The sequence below is a fragment of the Acinonyx jubatus genome, chromosome E3 (genome assembly GCF_027475565.1).
Source record: "Acinonyx jubatus isolate Ajub_Pintada_27869175 chromosome E3, VMU_Ajub_asm_v1.0, whole genome shotgun sequence".
Classification (NCBI taxonomy): Eukaryota; Metazoa; Chordata; class Mammalia; order Carnivora; family Felidae; genus Acinonyx; species Acinonyx jubatus.
Window position 1 is genome coordinate 21,253,943 of NC_069398.1, and position 16,295 is coordinate 21,270,237.

Below are 16,295 nucleotides of genomic sequence, written 5' to 3' on the forward strand. Positions count from 1 at the left end.
TCTCAGCAGAAAGTAATCTAAACCATTCAAATTCACGGTTGTTTATTTTGTAGACATTCATCAGGCAGTGAGATTTTAATTTATAACTTCACTCAGTGGTTATAGTCTAAAGTTTTCTTTTTTTATGAAGCCGAATTCCTCCTGCAGTGAGTGAAATCTCTGTGTTCTAGTTTTCATTCATCCCTAGGGGAGAGGGTGTAAATAAAACCGGTCCCCTTCCTTTCTGAATAGTGAGCCTCAGAGAAAGGATGGTGAGGTTCATACAAGTCACACTACCGCTTCTGAACCCCGTGCCCGGGTGCAGTCGTGACGTGGGTCCTGAGTTTGGACTCTACAGATGCAGATACGTAACTCTAGATTTCATCTTAGCCCCTGGTGGAGTCTGTTGTCTCTCTTCCCCAAATCTGCACTCCTCAGTAGGGATTGGTCTGGAGAGATGGCTTACCTCGCGTGATGTAATTACTCACTTTCCGAGGCCCTTCAGGAAAGTTCCCCTTTCTTTTCTTCCAAGCCCAGATTAGAGTTTCCCTGTTGGAGCGCCAGTGCTATTACCCTGTGCCCCCTTGTGGCTTGAAAAGAGCAAGACAAAATAAGAAACCAAAGGAATTAGGGTATTAGCGGTTTCCTTAGTTGGAATTTGGGTTCCATTTTACTATAGGAAAAAATTTTGTATTTAATTAGGTAACAATGAAATAGATTTGTAGTACTGTAGTTTTAAGTATATTGCAGATTAATTTGGTGTTTGGGGAGTTTGAATGGTAACTTAATCTTCATTTTAATAATGCTGTATCTGTGGGAATACAAATTTCAGGCTTAAACAGAAATGCTTTAGGAACATTTAAAGACAATTTTCAAAGAATTAAAGCCATTCTTAGTCGGTTATATCCTGCATATCCTGACTACATCCTGTATTTAGATAAGGTTTACTCTTAACTCATTAATCATTTCCCTTATTCCGGCTTGGAGTCCTTTGTTTTTTAGTGTGCTTTTCTAGCCCATGGTGAATACCTGCCTTCTCCCATGGGTCTGGTTCAGTCATTTTATGATTTTATTTTTGTGGAGGATGAGACGTGCTGTGTGGTTGCTTATTCCCGCGGGGTGTCAAGCTTTAGCTGAGTGGCCAGCCTTGAACAGAGTTTGAAGATATTCTGAGTTTTTAAATGCTTCCCTTTTGTGCTTCTGTTCTCAGTTCCGAGGGCAATCATTGTCTTTTCAGTTTTTTAATTGAATCATTAAAATATCTTTCTTTTCATGACCTTCATTAGCTTTCCCTTTATACACACGCAAAATTAAGTTTATATTGATTACAAGTGGGTCAGAATTTCAGTGCAGCTCAGCATCTTTTCAGAATGCTGCCTGTCCCCCTCTAAATACTACCGTGGCAGGAGAAATAGTTCCCGGAGAGTGGGGTGGAGGTTTTCTTAGCTCAGTTTCCCAACAGTTCAGCAGTTGGGTGAGTGCACACTCTTTGTCAGGAACGTCCTCAGTCCTGAAAGTGCAAAGATGGAAAAGACATTATTTGTTGCCAGATATTTTTCATCTGTAGTTTAAAACTGAAGTAATGCCAAAGAAATAAAGGGTCTCCAACTGATGGTTTTTACAAATGAGGTATGTTAAAGTACACATCCAGAAGAAACGTGGGGGCGGTGAGGAACAGCATCACCTGCTAATTGTTTTCTCAAGGTTGTTTATGAGAAACCTCGCAGTGGAAGTGACAACAGCAAAGTTATCTATGATGTTCAAGAGGGGCGGGGTTGGGGGGGTTTCTTAGGAAGATCTTGGCCAGGAGCTATATTGTTACGAGAAGAAAGAAGAGAATGTTTTCTGATTGACCCACACTTTAAAATACGCATAAATACTCTGTGCTGAGCAATGTATCATGTTTATTTTTGTGTTACTTGGTTTTATTGCTATGACATGAGGATAACACTTCTGGCATCTTAAGTGTCTGCTTTGGCATCTTTGCGTGAGAGAAGGTATGCTTTGTAGTTAATCTGATGGCTGTAGTGATGGTCCAGGATCAGGAAGCTGTTCAGGATAAGAGAAATGTCAGAAACTTGCTAATGGGGGTGGGGGTGGGGGTGGGGAATCAGAACGACAAAGCACATTGTAGTAGTGAAGGGGCTGAGGTTAAGGGAAACATGAGAATAGAGTGTGTGTGTGGGGGGTGGGGGGGTGAGGGGAAGGAGACCCCGTGGGAAGTATCTGTATAGATGTGTTACTGAAATGTAGCATCTGCTGTTCCCTGGACTATTTTCCTGCTCCAGAGCTTCTTTCTATTAGAAATTTAGAGGATGTCTTCTTTTCTGACCTATTTCCTTGAGGACAGTGAAGGCAGGCGGGAAATTGTGTCCCTAAGGGCCTTGTTTCAGGAAAGATCACTATAATAGCCTCTGGCAGTGAGCACGAAATAGAAATCTGCTTTTATGAAGGAGAGAACCACGATTTTATGTCTTCTTCTCAATACCTTACTTTTGAGAAAATTAGGATAAGTTTTAAATCCCGGAATCATTACTCTTAGAAGATTTATCCACAGGGCTTTTTTTTCTGTCTTAGTTTTTGTTGTTGTCATTGTGTAAATGGGCAAGTTGATGTTTTTAGTTCAGGCTCTCAGAGAAGATGACAGCCGGTTCCTTTGCTTTTACATCGTCCTCCTTCCCCAGCTGCTCCTTGGTCGTGTCCTCTGCCGACCCCTCTTGCTTTCTCTAGATACGCAAGTGTCCTAGCGCTCAGTTCTCTTCTCTGTCTGCACTCACTGCCCTGGCAGTCTTGTTCAGGCCAGGAATGGAAATACCATATGTTTGCCAAAATGTTTGTTTCTACCCAGTTCCTCCAAAATCCAAACTTGAATGTTGGACACTCATTCACACATGTAACATAAATTTCAAACCTTACCAGTCTGAAATTGAGCACAGGTTATTCCCTCCCTGCAATACCTGTTACCCCCAAGGCGTTTTGTTTGTCTCCTTTGGTGGCGCTCTGTCACTCTGGCCAAAAGCTTTGTAGAAATCACAAAGACACCTCTCTTTGTCTCATATCCTGCATCCAATCCATTAGAAAGTCCTATTGATTAGATCTTCAGGATCTCTTCCCGCAGCCTCCACTGTCACCGCAGCCTTGGAAGCCACCATCTTAGATTATACAATAGCCTCTGGCCAGATGAGCCTGTATCTTTGCCCCTTTGTTCTCAGCATAGCACCCAGGGGGTTCTATTTAGAGGGAGATTGAGGTTATGCCACTTTTCTCAAAACCCTGCAGTGACTACCCATGTTTCTCAGATTCCCTGGACATGTCAGCATGCTCCCACCATGGGGCCTTTGCTCTGCTGTCTGCTGCCTGGAGTGCCCTTTCCCTCTTTCTTCTCTGGGCCCCCTCCCTCATCTCCTTCAAGTCAGACCTCACATTTTCAGTGAGCTTTGTCTCACCGCCCTTTGTACGAGACGGCCTACCTCTTTGGATCCCTAGTTTTCTTTACCCGGCTGTACATTTTCTGTTCCATATGCTTATCACCTTCTAATATACTAAAGATACGCATGTCCTGTGTGGTAGCCCTTAGCCACATGTGGCCCTTTACATTTTAATTAGTGAAAATTAAATAAAATAAAAAATTTGGTTCATCATCAGTGACGCCACACCACATTTTAAATGCTCAACAGACATGTGGCTGGTGGCTGCTGTATTGGATTGAATAGACAGAACGTTTCCATCGTCTCAGAACCTTTTCTTGGACCACAGTGGTATAGAATTCACAGATTTATTATGTTTAATGTTTATTCTGTGTCTCTCCCAAGAATATAAGCTTCACAAAGGCAGAGGGTTTTCTCTAAATAGAGAAATTATTTATAAAACAATTTACTATAGAAAACTTGCCTCGAACACTATTTGGCACATAGTAGGTGATCAATAAATATATGTTGAATTGAGTGGAATTACCATTTTAATTAAGATAACTGGAAGATTGAATTTCTATTGCAATTCAAAAAATAAATAATTATTATTGTAATAAAAATATTTGCAGCTAACATTTTTTGAATGCTTCTGTGCTGGGCCTGGTACTGCACTAGGTATTTCAGTGAATTCTTACAAAAGCTCTGTGTGTGTGTGTGTGTGTGTGTGTGTGTGAAATCCCCACGTGTAGATCAGGGAATGGGAATAAAGAGGTTGAGTGGCTTGACCAAGGACACAAAGCAGCTTACTGGTAGAACCAGAATTTAGACCTGCTTCACGTGACATCCAGTTAGAGCCTAGCCAGTGCTCAGTTATTCTGAGTTTCAGGTTAGTTTTGCAGTTCAGGTTAAATCTGCCCTTCTACTCTTCTGCTCATGAGGGGATTAAAATTAATGATGTTTTTTATGAAAAGGAAATTGTATGCTTAATGCAGAGTTGTTTTGGCAACGTGGAGTTGAGTCAAGAATGAGGTTTTATTTAAAACCTTGATTCACTTGAGTTAAGATCTTCGATTTCAGTCACGTAAAAAACTATTCATTTAAAAATACTGATGTGAAATGTGAAGTACATTCTCAGAATTGCAGTTAGAGAGTGATCAAAGAAGATCTCACCTGCCACATTTATATTGTTCTGATCTTAGCCTGTATTGCGTTAGTTTGATCTCTCAGGTATTTAGTTGCAGTTGCTTATTTCCACATAGAGAGAGAGAGAGAGAGTGTGTGTGTGTGTGTGTGTGTGTGTGTGTGTGTGTCCCAAGCAGGCTCTGCACTGTCAGTGCAGAGCCTGGTGTGGGGCTCGAACTCATGAATCCTGAGATCCTGCTGAGCCAATATCAAGAGTTCAATGCTTAACTGACTGAGCCAACCAGGCACCCCTCATTTCCCTTTTTATATTCTTTCCAAGTCTTCCAGATTCTTAGATTGAGGGACTGTCAGGAGTGCCTTCTGCATTAGAAGTAAGAACAGTTTTTTTCAACCCATGCTGTACACTGGAATCAAATGGGGAGTGTTTAAAAAATGCTGGAGTCCCATCCCCAGAGGTTTCGATTTAATTGGTTTGGGATACTACCTGGACATCGAGATTTTTAAAAGTACTCTGGGTAGTTCCAATGTCCAGTGAGGGTTGAAAACTGTCCCCAAACTTTTGTTTGTACATTGGAATCACCCAGGGAGCCTCAGAAGCTGCTGATGCCCGTGCTTCTCCCCCAGGGACTGTGATTTAGTTGGTCTGTGCTGGGGCCTGGGGTTTGGAAGTGTTAAGGTTTCCCAGGTGATTCCAATGTGCAAACACATTTGGGGAGCTCTGGTTTAGGCAGTGGTGTTCGACCTTGGCTGCACATGAGGATCACTTGAGGAAGTTTAAATCTCCTGTTATCCTGGCTTATACCCATCCCAATTAAATAGAATCTTTGGTGGTGGACCTAGTTTTTGACATTCCCGGTGATTCTAATATGTAGCCAAAGGTAAGAGCTTCACGTTTGTTTTTCTCTCCTGTATACTTTTGGACCAACTCCATTTAGTTTCACAATGCAGAATACTTGAGGAACGAAGGGGGAAATAAATGACTGGTCTAGAAGAGGCTTTTCCTTATACTGAGTTCATTCCCTTCACCCCCCATATTTTTGTGGTAAAATATACATAACACAAAATTTACCATTGCTGCCATTTTTAAAAATACTTTTTAAAATATTTATTTATATTTGAGAGAGAGACAGACAGAACGTGAATGGGGGAGGGGCAGAAGGAGGTAGAGACAGAATCTGAAGTAGGCTCCAGGTTCTGAGCTGTCAGCATAGAGCCTGATGCAGGGCTCAAACACACGGAGCCGTGAGATCGTGACCTTAGCCGTGAGATGGTGACCTGAGCCGAAGTCGGACGCTTACCCGACTGGGCCACCCAGGTGCCCCTCATTGCAGCCATTTTTAAAGTGTATGACTCAGTGTCATTAGGTACATTGTCAATATTGGGCAGCCGTCAGCAGTATCCATTTTCAGAACTTTGTCATCATCCCTAACAGAAGTTCTGTACCCAAGAAAAAATAACTCCTCGTTTCTCCCTCTTCCCAGCCTCTGATAACCTTCTACTTTCCGTCTCTCTGAATTAGCTTATTCTGGGTGCTTCAGATAAGTGGAAACATACAATATTTGCCCCTATGTGTTGGGCTTATTTCACTTAGCATAGATTCATCCATGTTGTCACCTGTCAGCATTGCAATTCTTTGCAAGGCTGAATAACTTTCCATTTCATGTTTATACTAAATTTTGTTTATCCACTTATCTGTTGATAAACATTTGAGCTCATTTCCTTAAACCAACATGAAAGAATACAGAGCTAAGCAAATTATGGAAAGTAATACGTTCTGCATTTCAGATAATTAGCTATCAAAGTTCATTTCGCCTGCTTGTATTGATGTAGTTTAATTAGTATTAAGACTGAGGATGGGATTGCTGCTTTCTCTGATTTACTAATTCTAGTGTTTCTCCCTCCCAGCCCTTGTTTTGTATTATTTGAATGGTATCACAAATGAATTTTCCGTCTCTAACCAAAGAGCCATTTAGAAAAATTAAAAATCTGTAATTAAGAAAAACAAAAGTGATAGCCTGTCTCTATGCCTTACTGAGCTTGTTCCTTTTCACTGTGTTCTCCAGGAGTCCCAGGTGTCAGAGAAGATCGTTTTGAAGAAGGGATGATGGTAAAGCACTGTGCCTTGTCCCTTGTGGGAGAACCCATCATGTACCCAGAAATCAATAGGTTTTTGAAATTACTCCATGAGTGTAAAATCTCCAGTTTCCTGGTCACAAATGCACAATTCCCTGTGGAAATCAGGTGAGACATCCAGCTTATTAAGATATTCTTGGATCTGTGTTTGACTGTGAAATGAAATAGGCAGTAATGTATTCAAAAGGGACTTATCGATTACTAGCTACATACAAATGTTGGCATTTTGGGAACAGAGATGGTCCTACTCTTAAAAATTCATTCTATTAGGGAAGATAACATTAGTAAAAAGAGTAGAGGCACAAATCAATTGCTGGGGAAGTTCAAAAGAGAGTGCAATTTTTTTTTTCCAGATGGGAGAAACAGTAAAACTTCTCAGGGAAGCTATCATTTAATTGGGATCTTGAAGGTAGGAAGCTGTAATTTTTAATAAGAATCTCCCGAGAAAAATAGGAAGTTAGGGTATTTGTGACACCATTATGTAAATATAGTTCTGGACCACAGAGTGTGTGAAGGAGACTGGCAGCTGGAAACCAAGTTGAAAAGGTTGGGGGTAGATTGTAGAGGATTTTAAGTGCTGTTCTTTGGAAAGATCTTGCTTCCTGCAGAGCAGTCTGCCAGCATGGTATAGAATGGGAGAGCCAAAAAGCAGGCAACTAGGTAGAGTGTTCTTTTAGGTAAGAGTCATAAAGATGAAAGTAGGACAGTGAGAATGAGGAGTCCTAAAAAAGATATTATTGAGACATAATAGATCAACTTGGCAAACTGCATGGCTCTGAGAGCCCAGCGTAGAAGAGGACCAATTAAAGACTGGGAAGGTTCCAGCTATGCTGATTGCTAGGATTAGGGGGCCCCAGAGCACCAGACGATCACATAAGGAAGGAACAGGTTTTGTAGGTAAGATGATTTGGTTTGGATGACTTGGGGCGCTTTCCAGATGGAGATGACCATCTTCTGGGGCCTGGAAATTACCTGTTTTTGTATTCCGCTTGAACTATGCATATATTATAATATGGAAAACATTACATTTTATTTATTTACCTGTGTTTCCCCCATTAGACTGAGTTGCTTGAGACTGGTGCCCCCTGCTTATTTATCTTCATGTCACCAGTATAATGCCTGTAAGTTCTCAGTAGATGGCTGGTGAAATATTGGTGAAATTCCCACATAGGAATAGAAGACAATGAACTTTCAAAATTCAAAGTTGTTTTGTAAATGCTGACCTCTAAAGTACCACATGAAAAAAAAGGAAATAATTGTCAAATATAAAAAGATACTATTGGAGTGACGTCAGAGTCATGGCTGCCTGCCTTCTTCCTTTTTTCCCTTGCCTTCCATTTACAAGTAATGAGATATCCGTAACCAAACAAAAACACACCTCTGTGCAGCACACCAGAACACCCAAGAGATTCATTCACGTGTGTACCCAAAAGTGGGTAGATTGGGTGTTGGAGGAGGCTGTGCAGTGAGGGGAGTGGCAGCAGAGGCTGCAGAGACAGGTCTGATGGGGTGGGGACCACCCTACTGGCAGAGGATGTGGAGGCTGAAAGCATTTGCTACACAGCTGGGGAACCACTGCTGTCTCTGAGAGACCTTGGTGACTGGGAGAAAGGAAAGGGAAAGGAAGAAGGCAGACACAGAACTGGAGAGTTTCCTGCTGTCTGCCCCAGGGGATTTAGGCTAAAGGACTGCCCTGGAGCTCTGGGAACTCCCCACTTTAGGATCCATTTACTTGGTCATGGGCACACCCATAGCCCCAGGTGCTAAGCACACACCTCCTTCCATTTTGCTGCCCCCGCCCCACCCCACCCTCTTTAAATGCACTGCTCTCCCCACCTTAGTGGGGGAGTCCTCTCTTGCAGGAGAAACCAAAAACTTGTGCTTTAGCACCACCTTCTGGAAAAGAAAAGGAAGACTCCCAATTACCAACCTGTCTAAATTATTAGACTCAAAGTAAAGGCTTGACCTAAGTAAGAAAGGTGTTTCCTACTTCAGATTCAGTGGCAGAGGCACTTATCATGAATCACTATGACAAATCATGGTAATATGGTATCACAAAAGGAAAATGACAGTTTTCCAGCAACTGGACCCCAAAACACAGACTATTCCAATCTAACTGATGACATAATTTACACTAGCTATTATGACAAAATTCAACAAGCTACAAGAAAACTTAGAAAGGCATGAATAGAAGGAGTACTTTACTGGGATACCTGGGTGGCTCAGTCGGTTAAGCATACAACTCTTGATCTTAGATTTGATCTCAGAGTTGTGAGTTCAAGCCCTGCTTTGGGCTCTGCACTGGATGTGAAGCCTACTTAAAAAAAAAAAAAAACAAAAAACGAGTACTTTACCAATGATATTGAAATCCTAAGGAAAAACCAAACAAACTCTAGAGCCGAAGAACTCAGTGAATGGCATGAAGAATGCATTTAGAAAGCACCAGCAACAGAGCAGATCAAATGGAAGAGAGAATCAGTGAGCTGGAAGAAAGGAATCTAGAAATGATTTTTTAAAATATTTACAGTCATTTATTTTCTTATCAAAATGATAACATTGACATTAATCTTTTTTTCTTTTTATATAATTTGTTATCAAGTTAACGAACATACAGTGTATTCACTGTGCTCTTGGCTTTGAGAGTAGATTCCCATGATTGATTGCTTACATACAACACCCAGTGCTCATCCCAGCGAGTGCCCTCCTCAATGCCTATCACCCATTTTTCCCTCTCTCTCATCCCCTCATCAACCCTCAGTTTGTTCTCTGTATTTAAGAGTCTCTTGTGGTTTGCCTCCCACTGTGTTTGAAACTGTTTTCTCTCCTTCCCTTCCCCCATGGTGAGAAGTAAGATTTTAAGATTTAGGAAAGAGAAACTCTGTGAGGGTGCATGGGTGGCCCAGTCTCTCTCTCCCCCTCCCGTGCTGGCACTCTTTCTCTCTCAAAAAAATAAATAAGCATTAAAATTTTTTTTAAGAAACTCTGTGAGACCTATCAGACTCCATTAGATGAATTGGCATACCAGAGGGAGAAGAGGGGGAGAAGGGAGCAGAGAGTGGATTTAAAGAAATAATGCTGAGAACTTCCCAAACCTGGGGAAGGAACTGGACATATAAGTCCATGAAGCTAATATAACACTTGTCTCAGTATGAAAAGACCTTCTTCAAGACATATTGTATTGAAACTGTCAAAAGTCAATGATAAAGAATTTTAAAGGTAGCTGGGGGGAAAAAAGACAGTAACTTAAAAAGGAACCTGCATTAGACTATCAGCAGATTTCTCAGCAGAAACTCTATAGCCTCAGAGAGAGGAATAACTTTTCAGAATATTGAAAGATAAAAACTGCCAGCCAAGAATACCTGGCAAGGTATCCTTCAAACATGAAGGAAAGATAAAAGCTTTCCCAGACAAACCAAAACTGAGGGGAGTTCACCACCACTAGACCTTACAAGATAAGTTGCAGGGAGCTCTCCAAGCTGAAATGAGAAGATCAAAGTACACACAAAACCCTGATTAAGGTGGTAAATAGACAATCAGAATTAGAAAACTGACTTTTAGAATAGCATACTATACTCTTAATTATAGTATAAAGGTTAAAGGAAAAACATTAAAAATAATTATAGCTACTACAACTTGGTAACAAAATCACAGCATGAAAAGATGATTTGTGACATCAAAAATACTGAATAATATGGGGCACCTGGTTGGCTCAGGTTCGACTCTTGATCTCAGCTCAGGTCTTGATCTCAGGGTTGTGAGTTCAAGCCCCATATTGTGCCCTATGCTGGCCATGGAGCCTACTTAAAAAAAATAAAATAAAATAAAAGGATGGAATCTTTATAGGCAAATCAAGATTAATTGCCATCAGTAGAAAATGAGTATTTTATCTATGAGATGTGTTTTGTAACCCTCATGGTAACCACTAAGCAAAAATGTAGAGCATAGACACGAAACATAAAGAAAAGGAAGACAGAGCAAATCATCATGGAAGACCACCAACTTACAAAGGTAGGAACAGAAGGAAAAAGAAACAATGGGAAGGCAAGAGATAAGACGCCACTAGTAAATAAATCCTTACATGTCAATAAGTCACCCAAAATGTAAATGGACTGAAACCACCAATCACAAGGCTCAGAGGGGCTGAATGGATTTAAAAGACCACAAGACTCAACTATGTGCTGCCTACAGGAGATTTATTTCATCTCTAAAGACTCACACAGACTCAAAGTGAAAGGGTGGAAGATGATATTCCAAGATGGAAACCAAAGGAGGTGGAGCAGTACTGATATCAGACAAAATAGACTTCAAGCCAAAAAAGGTAATAAGAGACAGGAAGGTCATTATATAACGATAAATAAATCATTATTACATCAAGAAGATAGAACACTTGCAAATATATACAGTCCTAATATCCAAGCACTGAAATAGATTAAGCAAATACCAAGAGATCTTGAGGCATAAATAGATAATTCAGTAATAGTATGGGACCTAAATACCCCACTGTCATCAATGGATAGATCATTGAGAAAGGAAGTCAAGAAGGAAACTTGGAATTGAACCACACTTTAGAGGAAATGGACTTAACAGCCATACACAGAACATTCCAAGATAAATAAAGAAGTCAGTCAACTTAGTAACAAAAACAATCTGATTAGAAAATGGGCAGAAGAACTAAATAGGCAGTTTTGCAAAGAGGACATCAAAATGGCCAACAGGTGCATGGAAATCAGGGAGATGCAAATCAAAACCACAATGAGATCCCACCTCATACTTGTTAAAATGGCTACCATGAAGAAAACGAGGGACAACAGATGCTGGTGAGGATGTGGTAAAAAGGGAATTTATACATTATTGGTGGGAAAGTAAATTCGTCCAACCACCAAGAAAAGAATATGGAGGTTTGTCAAAAAATTAAAAATAGGTCTGCCATATGATCCAGCAATTCCATTTCTGGATATATACCCAAAGAAAATGAAAACAGGATTTTGATGAGATATGTACTCCCATGTTTATTGTAGCATTATTCACAATAGCCAAGATATGGAGACAACCCAAATGCCCATAAACAGATGAATGGATGAAAAAAAGTGTGGTTGGTACAATACACAATGAAATCTACTCATCCATGAGAAAGCAGGATATGTTGCCATTTGCAACAAGTTGGATGGATTTCAAACACATTATGCTATGCAAGTCAGACAAAGACAAGTACTTATATGTGGAATCTAAAAAAGTTAAATCTGTTAAAAAAACAATAAAGTAAAATGGTGGTGACTAGGGAACAAGGTGGGGTGTAAGATTGTGGTGTTTAAGGGTACAGACTTGTAACAAGTAGTAAATAAGCCATAGAGACCTAATGCATAGTATAAAGAATATACATAATAATTACTATAATTATGTAATATAATAAATAGTATATTGGCAATCTTATTACAATATATAAATGTAACATGCTGTATACCTTAAACTTACACAGGATCACATGTCCAATTTAGTAAATAAAAAAGACACTATTGTTTGTAAAAAGAATGATCATACACACAGGCATGCACAAAGTTTAAAATTTAACATCATAGGAAATCAGAGTTGGTTAAAATTATTGGCACCGGGCAGTAATATGAAAAGCAACAAAGTTGTTACAACAATAGCTAAAATGTTACTTTTTGAAGTTGTATAAAAAGGTAGAGTTAAAAGGGAAATGTTTTTAAAATGTCAGTGTATCAATTTTGCATGGGGTTACCATTCTTTTTTAAACAACTTTTGTTAGGTTTAAAACCCTTCCGTTTTCAGAGGGCTCATGAGGGAGAAGTTGGGATAGAGACGTGTTAATGATATACACATACACATAGCATATACAAAAAGGGAGTCTGTCCCTAATTTAAGGCATGTTATACATGTGTAAAAAGAATTAAATCTGCCAGAAGTAGGATGTAGGTGATTCCCTGCAAAATAATAACCAAGGAAGATAATTCATTGTTTTTTCATGCACAGTATTCTTTGTGAATGCCAATATGGACCGAGGAGAATTACAGAGAAATAAATAAGCTGTGTACTCAAAAGCGTCCAGCAAAATGCCTGACACATAGTGAACGTTCAGGAAGTGTTACTGGGTCTCTCTTCCTCACTCTGGCTGGTGAGCCTCCTCTTGTCAGCAGGAGGATCAGGATACGACATGACGCTGGTCCGGTCTTGACTGCCATCAGTGAACAAATGGGTACAAAGGCATTGATTACCCAGTCCTCTAGAATGGGCACTGGTAAATTGGGAGGGAGGCAGAGAGGAAGAGGTAAAGTGGCAGGGGTGGGGGAATGGGAAATTAGCAAATTTCTCTGATGTTGAACATAAGAGGTTTTTTTTGTTTTTTTTTTTAATGTTTATTTATTTTTGAGAGACAAGAGTGTGAGCAGGGAAGGGGCAGAGAGAGGGAGACACAGAATCCAAAGCAGGCTCCAGGCTCTGAGCTGTCAGCACAGAGCCTGATGCAGGGCTCAAACTCACGAACTGTGAGCGCATGACCTGAGCCGAGGTTGGACGCTTAACCGACTGAGCCACCCAGGTGCCCCTGAACACAAGAGTTTAATAACTGGACGGGTAAACCCCATGCAGAATACTCAAGAAAGAAAGAGTTCTTGGAAAAGGGAAGTTCCTGTGTTGGATTTCTAAAGCATTCTTTAAGCTCCTATATTAAGGGTGCCATGGTTCAAGGGAGCGTGTCCTTTCTTGAGTTATGTCCTTACCTGGGCAAAGGAGAGAATGTATGGGAAGCAGCCATTTTAGGTTTGGACTTCAAAGAGTTGGCATATTTGGTTATTTATTGAAATATCTACCTAGACAGAGGGAAAAACCCAAAGCTGAGATACACTGATTATTAATGCGTGAATCGAGAAGAATTTCTGATAATTGATAGCCTAACAGAGACGGATTAACGAGCTTAATGTTTAGGTGTACTTTCTCTAAAACAGAGCAATCCTACTGGTGTGGGAGTAATATGTTAGGGGTCCCGAATATAAGGTGGCTTTCCTACCCCTCATTTCTCCAAAGAAAGATGTGAATAGTTCAGAAACAATTTAAAAGAAGAACACTGAGATTTGACATACCAAATAGTACAATGTGTTGTAAAACGACAAGTTTCAAATACTCTGGACTGTAGAGTAGTGAAACAATAGTCCTGAGATGCTCCTACTTTTAAACTGATACTTTCCTGACTTGAGGCCTCTTTGAATTGAGCCAAGTGCTCTCTCACTTTTACCCCTGTGGCCCAAGAAAAAATGGAAAGAGAAATGCTTCTCCAAGTACAGATGATATTTGGAGGAATCCAAATACCAGTTTCTCTGGTGTCTTAGTGTCTTTCAGAAAAACAAGGCAGTAGATTTATGAACAGAGCATAGAGGTCTTGAATTTTGGAAGTCCTCCCTAATGTTTATAGTGCTAATTCTGTATAGAAGTTCAGCTCCTTCAGGGGTACCTGGGTGGCTCAGTCGGTTAAGTGTCTGACTTTGGCTGAGGTCATAATCTGACGGTTTGTGAGTTCAAGCCTGGTATTGGGCTCTGTGACGGCTCAGAGCCTGGAGCCCTCTTTGGATTCTGTGTTTCCCTCTTTCTGCCCCTCCCCACTCACTCTCTGTTTCTCTCACTCTCCCCTTCAAGAATAAAGAAACATTAAAAAAAAAAAAAAGTTCAGCTCCTTTAGTTGAGCTTTCAGGTGGACATCTTGCGACCATTTTAGCATTGAGCATGCACTAGGAAGTGATGAAGCTGTCTGAGTGACTGGGGGGTTTATTAAGTTGTTTTTTTTTTTTAATTAAAACAATTTTTTTTCTAGATTACTGTAGTATCGCCCATACTCTGAGACCTTCTAAGGAGATTCTTGGCTTTGTCAGTTGGCCTTCCCTTGACCCACATGCAAGTGTTACTTTCAGGCTACTTGCCTTTCCAGGATACTCACCTTCTCCTTAAGAGAATTTCAGTTTCCCCTCCAACTCCAAAGTATGTGGCTCTTTGCTGACAGTTCTTCCACTGAGGGGAGTTTTTACAGTGAGTGGTCCTCAAGGATTATGGAGGATAGAAGCGAACACCTTAGGCAAATGAGAAAGCTGTTAGACTCTGTGCAGCTTTATGATTTTGTCAACACAGGGGCTAATAAAAAGTGACGAAAATATGTAAGACACATAGTATTAATAATAGGACCGGTAGTGATTGGACCATAAAAACCCTTTCTCTTGAGGAAAAGCCCTTTTCATTTCACCAAAACAAGTGGTTTTATAGTGGTATTTTTAAAATTTTTTTGTCAACGTTTATTTATTTTTGAGACAGAGAGAGACAGAGCATGAACAGGGGAGGGGCAGAGAGAGAGGGAGACACAGACTCTGAAACAGGCTGCAGGCTCTGAGCGGTCAGCACAGAGCCCGACGCGGGGCTTGAACTCACGGGCCGTGAGATCATGACCTGAGCCGAAGTCGGACGCTTAACCGACCGAGCCACCCAGACGCCCCATATAGTGGTATTTTTAATAGGCATATCACCTATATATCATAGTCTCTTATCAGTTATCTTTTCTTACAATCACTCATCTTAAAACTGAGTCCCTCAAACTGACAGTCAATTTATTTAGCTCATAATTCTGGGTCAGCTGGGAGGGCTTTTGATCTCATCTGGCTTTGCTGGCCTCACTGCTGTTCACGTGTCAGTTGGCAGATCTGCTGGGCTGGCCGGTTCATGATGGCCATGGCTGGGACAACTGGGGCTTCTACTCATGTAGCTTATTTTCCAGCAAGTTAGTCTCAACTTCATCACGTGGTGGCAGGGCCTCAAAGAGCAGCAGGAGAGGGCAGGCTTCAGTGCACAAGCATCTTTTCAGCCCCTGCTTGTGTCACACTTGCTCACTTCCGTCGGCCAGAGCAAGTCACAGCTGAGCTTAGAGGCAGTGAGAGGGCACTCACAGCTGCAGGGCAAGGGGACGTGGATGTAGGGAGAGGAGGAATGTGTCCGTGTCTGCAGTCCGCTCCATGGCACAACGGGCTGTAGTTGTCAAGGAGGATAAACTTGAGCCACCGGGACCCGGTATTTCTTCGGCACTCAGTTGAAAAAGAATATATAGTTATGTGGGATGGTTGGAGTGTCATTAAGACCAGAGGTCTCAGGTTGGCAGTTTACCAGAAGTAGGTTTTATTTGTCCTGCACCATGTTCAAAAGCTTTTTTGTTTGTTTGTTTTCTGAGCCAACATTTAACATCCAGAGATTTTGTATAAAATCTGAATTTCTGACTTTTGGGAAAGACAGTGTGGCAAAAATTGTCAAAGGCTGAGTAAAAAGTGCCGTTTTTACCACACTATAACCCTTCACTCTTACCTGGTTTTATTACTTGCTGCACTTCTGACACCAGCTGTGTGGATTTTTTCCACGTCAAGCAGGTCTCCAGTTCTCCACGGACACCCAGCTGGGTGTCCTACAATTCAGTTATGACACCATCTGGAGTTAATGCAGACCACACAGGTTCAAGACTCAGTCTCACAAGACTGCCCCACTTCAGACACCAGCCGCAGTCCCAGATTGTACCCGTACTTCTGACCAGCCAGCTATAGATTGGGGCTTTCCGTGACTCGCTCTTCCGGTTCAGTAATTTGCTAGAAC

General features: G+C 41.0%; 1 protein-coding gene across 3 annotated transcripts in view; it reads left to right on the forward strand.

Annotated features, from left to right (window-relative positions):
* The window catches only part of LOC106972846 (S-adenosyl-L-methionine-dependent tRNA 4-demethylwyosine synthase TYW1), a 210,947-nt gene that overhangs the window by 104,878 nt on the left and 89,774 nt on the right, over window positions 1-16,295 (forward strand). For all 3 annotated transcript variants that reach the window (XM_053213791.1, XM_053213792.1, XM_027041851.2), the window contains one exon: window positions 6,596-6,773. In XM_053213791.1, the coding sequence (XP_053069766.1) occupies window positions 6,596-6,773 (178 nt within the window). The remainder of the gene's footprint in view (window positions 1-6,595; window positions 6,774-16,295) is intronic.